We start from the raw sequence: 17,681 nt of genomic DNA on the forward strand, positions 1-17,681 counted from the left end.
TTCATTTTCTGATGTCAGGAAAATGTGTTCTTTATCTCTCTTGATCCCATGATCTTTGTCCCAATGGTAGTGCTTGTCTCATAACATAAAGACACATGGAATATAGACTTTCATTCTAATTTATACCTAGGACAACCATTGCCCTAGAGATGCCTTGTTCCATTTTATGTGGCAAATGAACAAATTTCCCACAACAAAAGCACAAGACATTTTGAGACAAGATACATATAGCAATTTGCACACAATATGTTTGCAAAGGACCATATTTCCTTCAACTGGACCTCTAAACATGTAAACCTCAGAGTTCCCTAGGTATAGAATAGTCTAGTGTAGTACCATGATACATATTAGAAACAAAATCAGTTGTATCCCTTTCCACAATAGGTTGTGCCTCAGCCTTGAATGGTCTAATTACTTGATTATTCAAAAGGTATTCACACTTTCAAATACCAAGATCCCTACCATAACCTGATTTGCATCTGGTTATCATGTGATTTTCTTCATGGCTGTGACCAATATTAATTAAATATAAGTAAAGATTTCTACAGAGAGTTTACAATTTTTGCAAATAGGAATTTCCCTTGCTCATGAAGCTTTTCCCCAGGAACTTAAAGGGGCAAAGCAATGTTGTTCTTTCTATGTCAGAATGGTTTTAATTGTATCTGAATTTGGATTTCAGAGTACTGCCGTTGAATTGACACCTGCTCTCTGACTATCATCATACCACTTGTTTGGCTTCATGCATCAGTAATACCAGCTGGTACATAGCATATGATATTTTAGTGAGAATTTCCCTAGCATGGCAGATGTCACGTTCAGTTTTGGGTGAACCTAGCAGGCCATTTTTTTCTACTTTCTTTGTAGGTATCCCATCTTGATTGCATTAACTCTTTTTATTTTTTTATATTTTTTTAATTTTTATTTATTGTATATGGTGGGTTTTTTTTAATATTTTTATTACATATTTTCCTCAATTACATTTCCAATGCTATCCCAAAAATTCCCATTTTTTTGGCCCTGGCATTCCCCTGTACTGGGGCATATACAGTTTGCGTGTCCAATGGGCCTCTCTTAACAGTGATGGCCGACTAGGCCATCTTTTGATACATATGCAGCTAGAGTCAAGAGCTCCGGGGTACTGGTTAGTTCCTAATGTTGTTCCACCTATAGGGTTGCAGATCCCTTTAGCTCCTTGGTTACTTTCTCTAGCTCCTCCATTGGGAGCCCTGTGATCCATCCAATAGCTGACTGTGAGCATCCACTTCTGTGTTTGCTAGGCCCCGGCATAGTCTCACAAGAGACAGCTACATCTGGGTCCTTTTGATAAAATCTTGCTAGTGTATGCAATGGTGTCAGTGTTTGGAAGCTGATTATGAGGTGGATCCCTGGGTATGGCAGTCTCTAGATGGTCCATCCTTTCGTCTCTTTTTAGAATTCAACCTAAATAACAGGGTAAGACATTCAGATCTTTCAAAGCCTTTTCTATCTCTGAAAGATCACATTATAGTACTGGTTTCAACAAACCTGATGAAGATCAGAGACAGAATCAAATTATCTCTATATTTGCAATTCTCGAAACAATTACAAACAGCACTGTAATCTGTTCACTGAACAGCTCTGCTATTACAAAACCATTTTTGATGCGTTTCCTTTTGCTTTTGTTCTCCAATCTCTGATAGTTATAAGGAAAATTGGCGGGAAATAGTTAAGGATTTCCAGTGTCCATGACTCAGTCCATCCATATGGATGCCTTTATATTGCCATAACCCATGTTGAATGAATAGACATATCACTGTCTCTCAAGTTCTGTGGTACTCAAAATTTCTCAGTAATTTCCATATCCATTTTTTTTTTTTTGTCCAGGGTCTGGTACTGAGTAAATCTCTTTAAATTTAAAACCTTCTGAAATTCATCATTGGAGATACAATCTATTCCCTCAACATCATAATTATTTTTGCCTTTCTAATACTGAACCTAAAGTGCGTGCTAGATCCAAATAGTTGAGCACGGTTACCCTGTGTCCTTATTCCTTTTCATTTGAACATATTTTGAACATGGATTGTAAAGTTTTATTCCAAAAGAGTGCTCCTTTGTAACTGGTAACTAGTTCCCTCATTCAATATTTGTGAAATTATAAGGTAACAGCTTCCCCCACCATTATTTCCTATAAAGCCTTGATTAGTATTGTGCATAGCAGCATCAATCTTTGTTTGATTTTGTTTTGTATTTAATTCATCCTTCATTTCTGTGGGAAAATTCCTTGTGGGAATGCCAAGAAGCCTCCTTTAAATATTTTATCTTCAACAATTAAGGCATATGACAGATTATCATTGTTTCTTCTAATTTGTGCATTATGACTGACTTGCAATTATTTCAATAGATAGTGAGCCATGCATTTGAAGTGCATCTCCATATTATTGAAACAGTCAAGACCCAAAATGAGGCATTTGGCCTGATGCTATGTGAAGAAAGATTGCTACAATCTCAACATCCTTCTATAAGGACAACCATTATTATTCATATCATTATTCATTATATGAAGCACAATTCATCACTGAATGCATGCAACTTATGTTACAGAAAGGAGACACTTCTTTTCTTATCACATAGGAAAATGTGTAGTTATTAAGTTTAAGCTGCACAGATAGCCTATTTTCAGTTTGCTAATCCTCACACAGCCTACAGTTAAAAGTAGCTAATTGTTTCTCTCCAAATTGATCTTGGAAGAGAAAAGAAATGTTATTCACATTATTGAGGACCCACAAATGTCCAGTGACTCCAAGGAAGTCAACTTTGGTGAGCCAGTGAGTTTATTTGGTATTTCTCATGGAATTATGTGTAAGATGTGAATGACTTGAACCTTGATGATTATAAGTTGGATTTCTGTATATCTATATACTACTTTTTACCATGGGTCTGGACACACATGATTCAATATAGAGCTCTATCATTAACTTGAATAAGAATCAATATTTTTAAAGTTGTTTCAGTAATTCATATAAAAGCAACTTCAGCTTTTTAAAACAACATTGTCTAAAGCTCCACCAGTAAATCAGAGAATATAAGGACAAAATATGAATAAAGGCATTCTGAAACTTTCATTCCAAACTGCTTATATGATGGCCATACTGCATCCATTGAAGACATCTACATTAAGTGGCTGGGCTCTTTTCAGAGCAAACATTGGCAAGAATGTATATGAGTTTGTGGTTTTCATTTTTTTGCCTATATGCAACACATATAGAGATGAGTTTATTTAAAATATTTTTATGAAGACGTATCACAATAGATTGCAGTTCTTGACCCTCACCCCCCAAAAATATCATTCATTTTTTCCTGTCTATTGGGTTGCCTTTACCTCCCAGACAATCTTGGGTTTTTACTAATGTCACACATATATAACAATGTATTTGTATCTATGCTAAATCTTCAGTCCAAGTAGAGAAAAATCATGATATCTGTTTTTCTGCATTATGTAAGTTAAATATTAATTTTATGTTGCATTATCTCATGGTCTATAATTGATAATTATATAATTTGGAGATGAATGAAACATTACATTGAGAAGATAAAGGGAAGGTGGAGCCGAAATTTGGAAAAGACAAGAAGGAGAAAATGGAAGAGGGAAAGGACACCGAGTAAGAGGAAGAAGAAGAAAAGAGGAGCAGAAACATATGGCCTGGAGAAACTGAAAGTTCCAATAGATCTCATAGATGTAGAAGATGGTAGTGTAGCAGTAGATCCACCTAATATAGATGCAGAGCATGTGTTCATATTAATTGAGTTGTGTTTTCATTACTGGGGCATTTTCAGGTTGAAGATTTAACACAGCTTTTTGGCACCCAGTGGATTGATTTGAACTCAACTAACCTGAGATAAAAATTCACTGTCTCCAATGCCTGAATGAGGCTTTTGCAGCAATATAAGATGCAGCAGGGTAGATTTGAAAGTGGCTGGGTTTGAGGGTTTACAGAGAATGGCAGAGAGACATCTACACTGGAGAGAGCCTTTCTGTGTTTGCTTCTTCTTATTCTTCATTCACTACATTACCTCCTCCACTCCCAAAAAGGGACACATACAACGTGGGTCTTTTTACACTCAGCTCCTTCATATGAATAAAGCGTCATCAAACAAAGTTACAAGGGACTCTGGACCACATAACTCTCTGATAAAAAGAGAGAAAATTAAACTTTTGATACGTAAAGATCAGAATTTTCACCTTCAGTTTCAAACTAGATAAGGAACATTAGTCACTGACTCCAAGTGGAGAGAACAGTGATAATCTCCTAATATAAACAGGTATTCATTAATAGAAGTGTATGACTCCTGGTAGAAAGTATAGCAGATAGATATTATAATACATATTAATTACTAAATGTTTTTGGCTCAAGATAGACAGCACAACATATAGATCATATACCAGGATGTCTGCTCTAGGTAGAGAGTTTAGCAATTAAAAACTAGCTGCTTCCTACAGGCAGATATTAATGAAAGTCTGAATAAATTGCTTTAAAATGGTATAAAGATATATTGCTCTAGTAAACCTTACAGGATACTTACATTTTGTCTAACATGGGCTGCAGGTTTTCCTGGCTGCCAGTTGAAGGATAGGCTAATTTGGGGAATAGGTTTTGTCTTTGTGTTTTTGGGAAAGGTTTTTAAGGTATTTACACTGTCCAGAGTTATAGGGATCATATTTGATAGCAGGAGACTCCCTGAAGTACTAGATTCTAGAAAATAGAAGAAAAATTTTATCTAGATGATATTGATATATTTGAAATTTATATATGATAGAATATACAGCCTTGGTGAATTTCATCATCAGACATGCTGAACTGACCTGATGCCTGAACTCCTGATGTTTTGGTTTTTCATCCAGATCCAGTCAGGACACAGACATCATAGAAAAGCATTGCTGTGGTCCTCTTAAGGTCAACGAATTCCTCCATTTCCCTACCCTTTCCCATCCCTTCAGAAATATCTCAATACACATATTCACCTTGAAGATGTTATGAAGAGTCTTTGTCCCAGTCCCCTAGTCTTTTGGACTTGGGTGTGGTTATTATTGGTTATCTTTGATACTACTTTTTTTGAAGTACATGGCTTAGAGCCACTCCTGCAATTGCTGTTATGATAAACAGATAGATGTTTAAGCCTGTAAGTTAAGGGTCAAATAGGAAATTCATGAAAATGAGTTTATTGTTCGGGTGTTTTCAGTTATTTTAATCCTAAATAACCTGAAGTAAGTAATTGAGAACAGTGAGATTACTTCTCTTATATAGTTTGTTTTCAAAATATCAGAAGTACACAGAATGAGACGATTAAGGTTATTTATTCAGTTGTTGTTGAGACTAGTCTGCCCCTGACAGTTTTCAATGCTGTGGAAACACACACACACACACACACACAGAGAGAGAGAGAGAGAGAGAGAGAGAGAGAGAGAGAGAGAGAGAGAGAGAGAGACAGACAGCATCTTTGGGTTTCTCCACATGGGGCAAAACAGCCAATGGGTAAGAATTGCCACATTTCAACTAAAGGCATGATACTATCCAAAGAAAGAAACAATTACGGGTTAATATTGCTTAATTATGCCAAGACAGAGTAGGTTTGTCCTTCATATTCCTGCTTCTCAAAGTCTGTCAGAAGACCCTGTCCAGTTGGGTGAAGATGGATGCTCCAACATGCTGAAGTAAGGGACTGTCCAAGTCTCTATAAATAGGCTAAATTTTGCAAGCTGTGTTAGGCTTCCTAAATATTTTCAGTTATTATCAGTCATTCTTAGATTCCTTTTGGAGTGAAAACCTACTTAGTCTCCTAGCCAACGGAGGCTTTTTACTTTGAGAGAAACAATTTTGAAAGGATGGTTTTCAGATGGCATTCAATCTAAAGCCAAGATATAGCCAGATGTGGAATTATAAGTCTTTAAATAAGAATAGACGACAGAGGTTCTATTTAATTAAAAAAGATGATGAATTGTGTGTTAAGTTCATGTACTTTATAAATTACAAAATGGTAATAGCTGTGTTCAATTATATCTGAGATAAAGGAGTCTTTTAATTGGACAGAAATGGTGAAGTGTTGTGGGTAGCCCTGGGGCTGATTATATTTGATGTTAATATCTTTCTCTGAGGAGTTGGGAACAAGATATGAGTCCGCACTCAGGTGATTTCCTGTAAACCTTCCCTGCTTAATTTGTAAAATAAAGGAGAGCTGATGACAGAACAGATAAAGGGAAGGTGTTTGGAAAGTTCAGAGAAAGAAGTGGAAAATGGAAAGGGGAGAGGACACAGAGGAGGAGGAAGAAGAAATGCGGAGAAAAAAGCACATGACCTGGAAAATACTGCAAGCTCTAAAGGGTCACAAGATGTGGAAGATGGTGGTGTAGTGGTCGATCTGTCCAATCTAGGCACAAAGCATGTTTTCACGTTAATTGAGTTGTGATTTAATTACCACTGCATTTTTGTTAGAGATTTAATGCAACACATTACTATACATGCATACCACATTCTCATGTACAGTTGCTTACTTATCTGCTCACAGACATCAAATACTCTCCCATGCATGTCCACTTTGAACTGAGATATGTCCTTAATTCACAGCCAGCATAATGGTTTGGATATTCTTTCCTTAAAGATTTTTCTGAAGTAATTGTTTTAGAAGCAGCCAACAAAGTTCCATCTAGGTAATAAAAACTTGTGTACTGAGAAAATTATATACAAAGTATTTCCAGTGGTTTTAGATCAAGATTTTGACATGGTAAAGAACTTTTCAAACTTCTCTATGGAAGAAGTCATCCTTTAATACTAACCATGTATTAATCATTGTTATAATTAGGGTCAATAAAGCAGCCTTTCTCTTTCCAGCTCACTAAAGCAGACAGTAAAATACAGCCCTTTAAATCAATTACAATTATTGCTTAGATAAGAAGGAAAGTAAAGGAAAGAAAAGGCTGAAGTGGGAATACTCATTAATATTTACCAATTCAGCTCTGAAATCTGTTAACATTTGAAGTTTCTGTTTTACTTTTTCATAACATATGCAGGGACTTCCTAAGAGGTGGCAGAATCTTCTATATACTTTGTCTCCAGTTTCTCTTGTAACAGTAAATCTCCTATCATATTTCCTTTGCCTACAAACATTGATATACTAATACAGTATTGGGAGTTAACATTACTGTGGTAGGACTCTTAGCATTTAAGCCATTGATCCTCCTTTAAATTTGGACTCTCTGTTCTGGTTATGTCCTGTGTTTGTAAAATAGGAAAACACTTAGGTTGTTTTTGAGGATATATAGAAATATATTCCCCTGAATACTCCATCATTTTCCCATACATTTCATCATGGTATGTTACTTGGCTCACAGGATTATTAACCTGTGTACACAAATATTGGGAAAGATATAGTTTTATGGGGATATCATGGATATAAAATCTCTAATTTGAAAATTGACCTTCTGCTCACACACATTTAACTCAACGCTCTCTGTTTCTTATTTTTTTTATTTTATTTATTTATTTATTTATTTATTTATTTATTTATTTATTTTACTTCTTGATAACTTTCTACTACCCATGAACTTGGTATACATCTTTTAATTTGGGCCAGGCTGTATTACAAAATTTCTGGGAAGTCAAAGTTTCATAAGCTCATATTTAATTCAAGCACATATTTCAATGCCATTTATTTCAAAATTTTATTTGGCTTTGATCAAGAAGAGTTGAATATTAACCTATTTTCTTGTACTTCCAAATACTCTTTCTTTCTTTCTTTTTTTTTTTTTTTTTTTTTTTTTTGTATCTTAAAAACTTTTTGTAGGCTTTTTTTATTAGATATTTTCTTCATTTACATTTCAAGTGCTATCCTTAAAACCCAGTCCCACCTCCCTACTCCCCCCAACCACACCCACTCCCTGACCCTGGCATTACCCTGTACTGTGGCATATTATCTTCACAAGAACAGGGCCTCTCTTTCCATTGATGGCCGACTAGGCCTATCCTCTGCTACATATGCAACTAGAGACACAGCTCTGGGGATACTGATTAGTTCATACTGTTGTTCCACCTATAGGGTTGCAGACCCCTTTAGCTTCGTGGGTACTTTCTCTAGCTCCTTAATTAGGGGCCCTGTGTTCCATCCAACTGTGAGCACCCACTTTTTTATTTGCCAGGCACAGCCATAGCCTCAGAAGAGAGAGCTATGTCAGGATGCTATCAGCAATATCTTTCTGGCATATGCAATAGTGTCTGGGTTTGGTGATTGTATATGGGATGGATCCCCAGGAGAGGCAGTCTCTGAATGGTCTTTTCTTCCATCTAAGCTGTGAACTTTGTCCCTGTAACTCCTTCCATGGGTATTTTGTTCCCCATTCTAAGAAGGAGCAATGTACCCACACTTTGGTCTTCCTTCTTCTTGAGTTTCACGTGTTTTGCAAATTGTATCTTGGATATTCTAAATTTCTGGGCTAATATCTCCTTATCATTGACTGCATATCATGTGTGTTTCTTTGTGATTGTGTTACCCCACTCAGGATGAAATCTTCCAGATGCATCCATTTGCCTAAGAATTTCATGAATTCATTGTTTGAATTGCTGAGTAGTACTCCATTGTGTAAATGTATCACATTTTCTGTATCCATTCCTTTGTTGAGGGACATCTGTGTTCTTTCCAGCTTCTGGCTATTATAAATAAGGCTGCTATGAACATTGTGGAGCATATTTCCTTATTACAAGTTGATACATCTTCTGGGTATATGCCCAGGAGAGGAATTGCTGGATCTTATGGTAGTACTATGTCTAATTTTCTGAGGCAAAGCCAGACTGATTTTGAGAGTGGTAGTACCAGCTTGCAATCCAATAAGCAATGTTTCTCTTTCTCCACATCCTTGTTAGCAACTGTTTTTAACCTTAATTTTTGATCTTAGCCATTATGACTGGTGTGAGGTAGAATCTCAGTTTTGTTTTGATTTGCATTTACCTTATGAATAAAGATGTTGAGCACTTATTTCAGGTGCTTCTCAGCCATTTGGTATTCCTCAGTTGAGAATTCTTTGTTTAGCTCTGTACCCCATTTTTAATAGGGTTATTTGATTTTTCTGGAGTCCATCTTCTTGCATTATATATATTGGATTAGTCCCCTATCTGATTTAGGATTGATAAAGATGCTTTCCCAATATATTGGTGGCCTTTTTGTCTAATTGAGAGTGTCTTTTGACTTACAGAAGCTTTTATAATTTTATATGGTCCCATTTGTCGATTCTCAATCTCACAGCACAAGCCTTTGCTCTTCTGTTCAGGAATTTTTTCCCCTGTGCCCATATCTTCAAGACTTTTCTCCACTTTCTCCTCTATAAGTTTCAGTTTCTCAGGTTTTATGTGGAGTTACTTGATTCACTTAGACTTGACCTTAGTAAAAGAAGATAAGAATGGATCAATTCACATTCTTCTACATGAAAACCTCCAGTTGTGCTAGCACCATTTTTGAAAATGCTGTATTTTCCCCACTGGATGGTTTTAGCTCCCTGTCAAAGATCAAGTGACCATATGTGTGGGGATTCATTTCTGAGTCTTCAATGATATTCCATTGATCTACCAGTCTGTTGTTGTACCAGTACCATGCAGTTTTTATCACAATTGATATTTAGTAAAGCTTGAGGTCAGGCACCGTGATTCCAGCAGAGGTTCTTTTATTGTTGAGAATATTTTTTGCTATCTCGGTTCTTTGTTATTCCAGATGAATTTGCAAATTGCTCTTTCTAATTTGAAGAATTGAGTTGGAATTTTGATGGGGATTGCATTGAATCTGTAGATTGCTTTTGGCAAGATAGGCATTTTTACTATATTGATCCTGCCAATCCATGAGCATGGGAGATCTTTCCATCTTCTGAGATCTTCTTTGATTTTTTTCTTCAGAGACTTGAAGTTCTCATCATACAGATCTTTTACTTCCTTAATTATAGTCACACCAAGTATTTTATATTATTTGTGACTATTGTGAAGTGTGTTGTTTCCCTAACTCCTTTCTCAGCCTGTTTATCCTTTGTGTAGAGAAAGCCACTGATTTGTTTGAGTTAATAGTATATACAGCTATTTCACAGAAGCTGTTTCTCATGTTTAGGAGTTCTCTGGTGGAATTTTTAGGGTCACTTATAAATACTATCATACCATCTGCAAACACTGATATTTTGATTTCTTCCTTTCCAACTTGTATCTCCTTGACCTCCTTTTGTTGTCTAATTGCACTGGCTAGGACTTTGATTACTATATTGAATAGATAGGGAGAAAGTGGGGAGCCTTGTCTAGTCCCTGATTTTAGTGGGATTGCTTCAAGCTTCTCTCTATTTAGTGTTTTGTTGGCTACTGGTTTGCTGATTATTGCTTTTATTATGTTTACATACAGTACTTGAATTCCCGATCTTGCCAAGAATTTTATCATGAATGGGTGTTGAATTTTGTCAAATGCTTTCTCAGTATCTAACAAGATGATTATGAGGCTTTTGTCTTTGAGTTTGTTTATATAATGTATTACATTGATGGATTTCCATATATTAAACCATCCCTGCATCCCTGATATAAAGCCAATTTGATCATGATGGATGATTATTTTTATGTGTTCTTGGATTTGCTTAGCAAGAATTTTATTGAGTATTTTTGCATCGATATTCATAAGGGAAATTGGTCTGAAGTTCTCTTTCTTTGTTGGGTCTTTATGTGGCTTATGTATCAGAGTAATAGTGGCCTCATAGAATGAGTTGGGGAAAATACCTTCTGGTTCTATTTTGTGGAATAGCTTGAGGAGAGTTGGAATTAGATCTTCTTTGAAGGTCTGTTAGAACTCTGCACTAAACCCATATGGTCCTGAGCTTTATTTGTGTGGGAGACTATTAATGACTGCTTCTATTTCTTTAAAGGATATGTGACTGTTGAGGTCATTAATCTGATCCTGATTTAAATTGGTTTGTGGTATCTTTATAGAAATTTTTCCATTTCTTCCATGTTTTCCATTTTTGTCAAGTATAGCCTTCGTTGTAGGATCTGATGATGCTTTGGAATTCCTCAAGTTCTATTGTTATGTCTCCCTTTCCAATTTTGATTTTGTTAATTAGGATACTATCCCTGTGCCCTCTTGTGAGTCTGGCTAAGGGTTTATCTATCTTATTGATTTTCTCAATGAACCAGTTCCTGTTTTGGTTGATTCTTTGAATAGTTCTTTTTGTTTCCAATTGCTTGATTTCAGCCTTGAGTTTGATTATTTCCAGCTGTCTACTCCTCTTGGATCAATTTGCTTGCTTTTGTTCTAGAGCTTTTAGGTGTGCTGTCAAGCTGCTGGTGTATGCTCTCTATAGTCCCTTTATGGAGTCTTTCAGAGCTATGAGTTTTCCTCTTAGGAATGCTTTCATTGTGTTCCATAAGTTTGGGTATGTTGTGGCTTAATTTTCATTAAACTCCAAAAATGTCCTTAATTTCTTTCTTTATTTCTTCCTTGACCAAGGTATCATTGAGCAGAGTACTGTTCAAATTCCATGTGAATGTTGGCTTTCTGTTATTTATGTTGTTATTGAAGGTCAGCCTTAGTCTGTGGTGACCTGATAGGTTGGATGGGATAATTTCAATATTTTTATGCCTTTTGAGGCCTGTTTTGAGACCAATTATATGGTTGATTTTGGAGTAGGTGCCATGAGGTACTGAGACAAAGGTATATCCTTTTGTTTTAGGGTAAAATGCTCAGTAGACATCTGTTGAATCCATTTCTTTCATAACTTCTGTTAGTTTCAATGTGTCTCTGATTAGTTTCTGTTTCCAGGATCTGTCCATTGATGAGATTAGGGTGTTGAACACTTCCCATTATTATTGTGTGAGGAGCAATATGTACTTTGAGCTTTACTATAGTTTCTTTAATGAATGTGGATGCCCTGCATTTGGAGCACAGATAATCACAATTGAGAGTTCATCTTGGAAGATTTTATGTTTTATGAATATGAAGTGCCTGTCCTTTTCTTTTTTGATAACTTTGGGGATTTTATTCAATATTAGAATGGCTACCCAACCTTGTTCCTTCGGACCATTTGCTTGGAAATTTGTTTTCCAGCCCTTTACCCTGAAGTAGTGTCTCTTTTTTTCCCTGAGATACATTTCCGGTAAGCAGAAAAATGTTGTGTCCTGTTTGTGTAGTCAGTATGTTAGTCTATATATTTTTATTGGGGAAGTGAGTCCATTTATATTAAGAGATATTCAGGAAAATAAATTGTTGCTTCCTGTTATTTTTGTTGTTATACTTGGGATTCGGTTCTTGTGGCTTTCTTCTTTTAGTTTTGTTGAAGGTTTACTTTCCTGCTTTTTCTAGGGCATTCTTTCCATCCATGTGTTGGTGTTTCCCCTTTATTATCCTTTGAAAGGCTGTATTTGCGGAAAGACTCTCTGTGAATTTGGTTTTGTCATGGAATACTTTGGTTTCTCCATCTATGATAAATGAGAGTTTTTCTGGGTATAGTAGCCTGTTAGGAACATTTTGCATTTTGCATTTTCTTTGATTGTTGTGTCCATGTTCTCTATGGAATTTTCTGTACCCGAGATTCTTTCTTTCTTCTCTTGTATTCTTTTGCTGATACTCTCATCTATGTTTCCTGATATTTTCCTTGGGTTTCTATCTCCAGAGTTTTCTCCCTTTGTGTTTTCTTCATTGTTTCCACTTCCCTTTTTAGATATGGGGTGGTTTTGTTCAATTCCATCACCTGTTTGCTTGTGTTTTCCAGTAATTCTTTAAAAGATTTTCGTGTTTCCTCTTTAAGGGCTTCTAACTGTTTAGCAGTGTTCTCCTGTATTTCTTTAAGTGAGTTATTAATTTCCTTCTTAAAATGGTCTACCAACATCATGAGATATGATTTTAAATCTGAATCTTGCTTTTAGGGTCTGTTGGTTTATCCTAGGCTCACTGTGGTGGAAGTGCTTGGTTCTGATGATGCCAAGTGTTCTTGGTTTCTGTTAGTAAGATTATTTTGTTTGCCTTTTGCCATTTGGTAATCTCTGGTGTTAGATGATCTAGCTGACTCTGGATGGAGCTTGTTCCTCCTGTGATTCTTTGGCTTCTGTCAGCACTCCTGGGAGACCAACTCTCTCCTGAGTCCCAGTGGTCAGAACACTCTCTGCAGGCAAGCTCACCTCTTGCAGGGAAGGTGCACAGAATTCTGGAGCTCAGATCCACCTCCTGAGTCCTGGGGTCAGAGCCCTCCCTGGAGGCTGGTACTCTTCTGGCAGGGAAGGTGCCCAGGGGTCTGGGTCTCAGTGCTGTCTCCTGTCTGAAGATGAAGGCCCAAAGGGACCCAGTCCAAGAAGCTCTGTTGCTTCTGCTGCCCATGTGATCTTCTGCATAGATGGTTCTCAGTGTTCCCAAGATTCTGGGTGTGCTAGGGCCTGCCTTTGTCTTTTGACCCTGTTGCTGTTAACACAAGACTCTCTGGGTTTGTTTTTGTTTGTTTGTTTGTTTGTTTTGTTTTTTGTTTGTTTGTTTGTTTTTGGAACAGATGTTGCATTCCACTCACCAGTTATCTCAAGATCCTGGGTGTGCTATGTTACCTGCAGTGTGGAGAGTCCTCTGGGGACCTTGGGACCATTTGCCAAGATTGTGCCCAAGATGGTGCAGGGGTGGAGCCGACCAGAATGAACCCCAGTTGTCAGGTGTCCTTTCTCCCTGTTCTTGCTAGTACAAGACCCTCTGGAATTTTTGGAACAGATTTTGTGTTCCACTCACCAGTGTTCTCAAGATCCTGAGTGTGCTAGAATACCTACAGTGTGGAGAGTCCTCTGGAGGCCTTGAACCCTCCGCTGAGATCGTGGCCAAGATGGCCAATACTCTTGTTTTTCACCTATAGCAGATTCTCTTTGTAGCTAGAGATATAGCAGCATCAGCGAAATCCCACTAATATTATTAAATTTTATTACACACATTTTCACATATCATGTAGTTTAATTGTATTTTGAAATTTTAATTAGTCATACCTGGAATCACACTGGAACTTTGAATATTTGATTGAAAAAATTTCACCAGCAACTCTTTTGTCCCTATAGGCAGAAGAGCATACGTTGAATTAATTTCTATGTCATTGAGATTTAAGGCAATTGAGTAAGGTTTATATCTACCACCATGCCTAGAGCAGCACTGCTTGGCATAGCAAATATTAGATCTTCATTATTTTATTGAGGTACTATTCACTTCAAATGCTTTCCTAGCTAATAAAGGGAAACAGCTTGTATTTTGTACTGTGAGGCCTTCAGCTAGGACCTCATTTCATTTTCTGATGTCAGGAAAAATATGCTGTTGATCCCTCTTTGTGCCAGTGGTAGTGCTTGTTTCATAATATAGACACACATGGAATATAGACTTTCATTCTGATTTATACCTAGGACAACCATAGCCCTAGAAATGCCTTGCTCCATTTTATATTACCAATGAACAAATTTCCCCACAATAAAAGCACCAGATATTTTGAGATCAGATAACTATACACAATATATTTGCAAAGGACCACATTTCCTTCAACTGTATCTCTATGTATGTAAAACTCAGAGTTCTCAATGTATTGGATTATATAGTGTGGTGCCATTATACATATCAGAACCAATATTAGATGTATCCCTCTCTATTCTACCATATGTTGTGCCTCAGACTTTAATGGCCTAAGTATGTGTTTATTCACAATGTATTCACATTTTCAAACACCAAGATCACTATCATAACCTGCCTTGCATCTGGATATCATATAAATTTGTTCATGGATGTAACCAATATTAATTAAATATCAGTGATGGTTACTACAGAGAGTGTACAATCTTTCCAAATAAGATAGGAATTTGCTCATCAAGCTTTTACCCAGGAACTTAAAGCTACAAAGCCATGATGTCCTTTCTATTTCAGCATGGTCTAATTGAGTCTGATTTTGGATTTTAGAATATTGACCTTGAATAGGCACATGCTCTCTGAGTATCAACATTGCACTTGTTTGGCTTCATGGATCAGTAATCCCAGCTGGTACATAACCTTTGTTGTTTTAGTGAAAGTTTCCCTAGTATGCCAGATGTCCCATTCATTTTGGGGTGAACATATAAAACCATTTTTCTACCTTCCTCTCTATATATCCCACCTTGATTGAATTAACTCTTTTCACAATTCAAGCTAAAAACAGTGTAAGACATTCAGATCTATCAAAGCATTTTAAACCTCTCAAATATCTCATCATTCCACTTGTCTCAGTAAATGTGATGAATTTCAGAGACAGAATCAGATTTTCTCTCTATATAGAGTTCTCTAACCCATTAATAGACAGCATTGTAAACTCAGCACTGAACTGCTCTGCTATTATGCAATAATTTTTGGTGCATATTCTTTTGATATTGTTCTCCAATCTCTGATAATTATAATCAAACATGTCTGGAAATAGTTAAGGATTCCCAGTGTCCATGAGTCATTCCATCCATATGGATGCCTTTATATTGCCTTTGTCCATGTTGAATACATAGTCATATTACTGTCTCCAGTACTGTGGTACCCACAGATTTCCAAGTATTTCCATGTTGAGTTGTGTCCAGAGTCTGGTTTTGAGTAAATCCCTTTTAATTTTAAATCTTCTGCATTTCAACATTTGAGATACAATCTATTCCCTAAACATCATAACCTTTTTCCCTTTACAATACTGATTCTGAAATTCATGCTAGATCCCAATATTCAAGCACTGTTATTGTGTGTTCTTATACCTTCTTATTTCAATATATTTTGAATGTGGGTTATAAAGTTTTATTCCAAAAGAGTGCTCATGCACAACTGGTAACTAGTTCCCTCCTTCAATATTTGTGGAATTATAAGCTAACATCTTCCCCCATCACTTTTTTCCTTCAAAGCCTTGATTAGTATTGTGCATAGCAGAATCCCTCTTTGTTTGATTATTTGTTTTGATTTTGATTCTTCCTTTATTCCTGTGGGAAAATTCCTTGTGGGAATGTCAACAAACCTCCTTCAAATTTTTTATTCTCAACAATGAAGGCACATGACTGTTTTCCATAGTTTCTTTTATTTTGTGCATTATGATGTACTTGCAATTATTTCAATAGTGATCCATGTAGTTGAAGTGCATTTCCATATAATTGAAAGAGACAAGATTCAGCAATGAGGCATTTGGCCTGATGCTATATGAAGAAAGGTTGTCACATTCACATCCTTCTTTAAGGACACCCAACTCTGAGATATATCATCCTTCATTACATGATGTATAACTTATCATCAACTGCATGCAACTGATGTTACAGAAAGGAGGCACTTCTTTTCATATCACATGGGAAAGCATGCAGTTACTGAGATTAAGCTGCTCAGATGGCTTATCTTCAGATTGATCATCCTCACACAGCCTACTGTTAAACGTAGCTAGTTGCTTCTCCCCAAATAGATCTTGGTAGAGAAAAGAAATTTTATTCACCTTACCGGGTGACCCACAATATCCAATGACTCCAAGGAACTCAACCGTGGTGAACCAGCGAATTTATTTGGTATTTTTCACTCAAATGGGTAAGAGGTTAATGAATGGTGCCTCAATGGTTAAAAGTTAGATTGCTGTATATCTATACATTACTCTGCACTGTGGATATGGACACACATGTTTCAATATAGATCTCTATCATTAACTAGAATGTGAGTCAACATTGTTAAAGTTGTTTCAGTAATTCATATAAAGGCAACTCCAGCTTTTAAAAACAGCATTATCTAAAGCTCCGCCAGTAAAGCAGAGAATATAGAGACAAAATATGAATAAAGGCATTCGTAAACATTATTTCCCAACTGCTTATATGATGGCCATACTGCATCCACTGAAGTCATCTAGATTAAGTGGATGGGCTCTTTTCAGAGAAAACATTGGCAACAATGTACATGACTTTGTGATTTTCATTTTTGTGGCCTACATACATCACATATAGAGATGTGTTTATTTAAGATATTTTCATGAAGACGTATCACAGTAAATTGCAGTTCTTGACCCTCACAAAAATATAATTTTTCTCTATCTATTGGGTTGTCTGTAACTCCCAGACGATATTGGTTTTTATATTAATATCACACATATATAATAATTTACTTGTTTCTATGTTAAGTCTTCAATCTAAGAAGAGGAAAATCATGATATATGTTGTGCTGATTATATAAGTTAAAATATTATCCTTACATTGCATTCACCTCATGGCCTAAAAATGATCATTATATAAATTCAAGCTGAATGAAACATTATATTGGGCAGATATGGGAAACGTCGAGTGGAAAGTTGGGAAAGAGGTGAAGAAAATGGAAGAAGGAGAGTACACAGAGGAAGGGGAAGAAGAAGAAATGAGGAGCAGAAACACATGGCCTGGGAAACATCAAGTTCCGAAGGGTCTCATACATGCAGAACATGGTAGTATACTGGTAGATCTGCCCAATTTAGGCAAACAACATGTATTCATATTAATTGGGTTGTATTTTTATTGTCGAGCCATTTTGGGGTTGGAGATTGACCATAAGAAAATGGAGCCCAAGTTATTGATTGGAATTCAATTAACCTGAGATAAAAATTCACTGCCCTCAAACACCTGAATGGGCTTGGGCTTCAGCAGGGTGGATTTGAAGATGGATGGGTTTGAGGGGCCTACAGAGAATGGCAAAGGGGCATC

At 36.5% G+C, this 17,681-nt stretch overlaps 1 protein-coding gene across 2 annotated transcripts in view; it reads right to left on the reverse strand.

Annotated features, from left to right (window-relative positions):
• Positions 1–17,681, reverse strand: part of Skint5 (selection and upkeep of intraepithelial T cells 5) — a 521,613-nt gene that overhangs the window by 287,163 nt on the left and 216,769 nt on the right. For both annotated transcript variants that reach the window (NM_001167878.1, NM_001167876.1), the window contains exon 23: positions 13,992–14,054. In NM_001167878.1, coding sequence (NP_001161350.1) covers positions 13,992–14,054 — 63 coding nt within the window. The remainder of the gene's footprint in view (positions 1–13,991; positions 14,055–17,681) is intronic.

Source organism: Mus musculus, chromosome 4 (genome assembly GCF_000001635.26).
Source record: "Mus musculus strain C57BL/6J chromosome 4, GRCm38.p6 C57BL/6J".
In the NCBI taxonomy this organism is placed as follows: domain Eukaryota; kingdom Metazoa; phylum Chordata; class Mammalia; order Rodentia; family Muridae; genus Mus; species Mus musculus.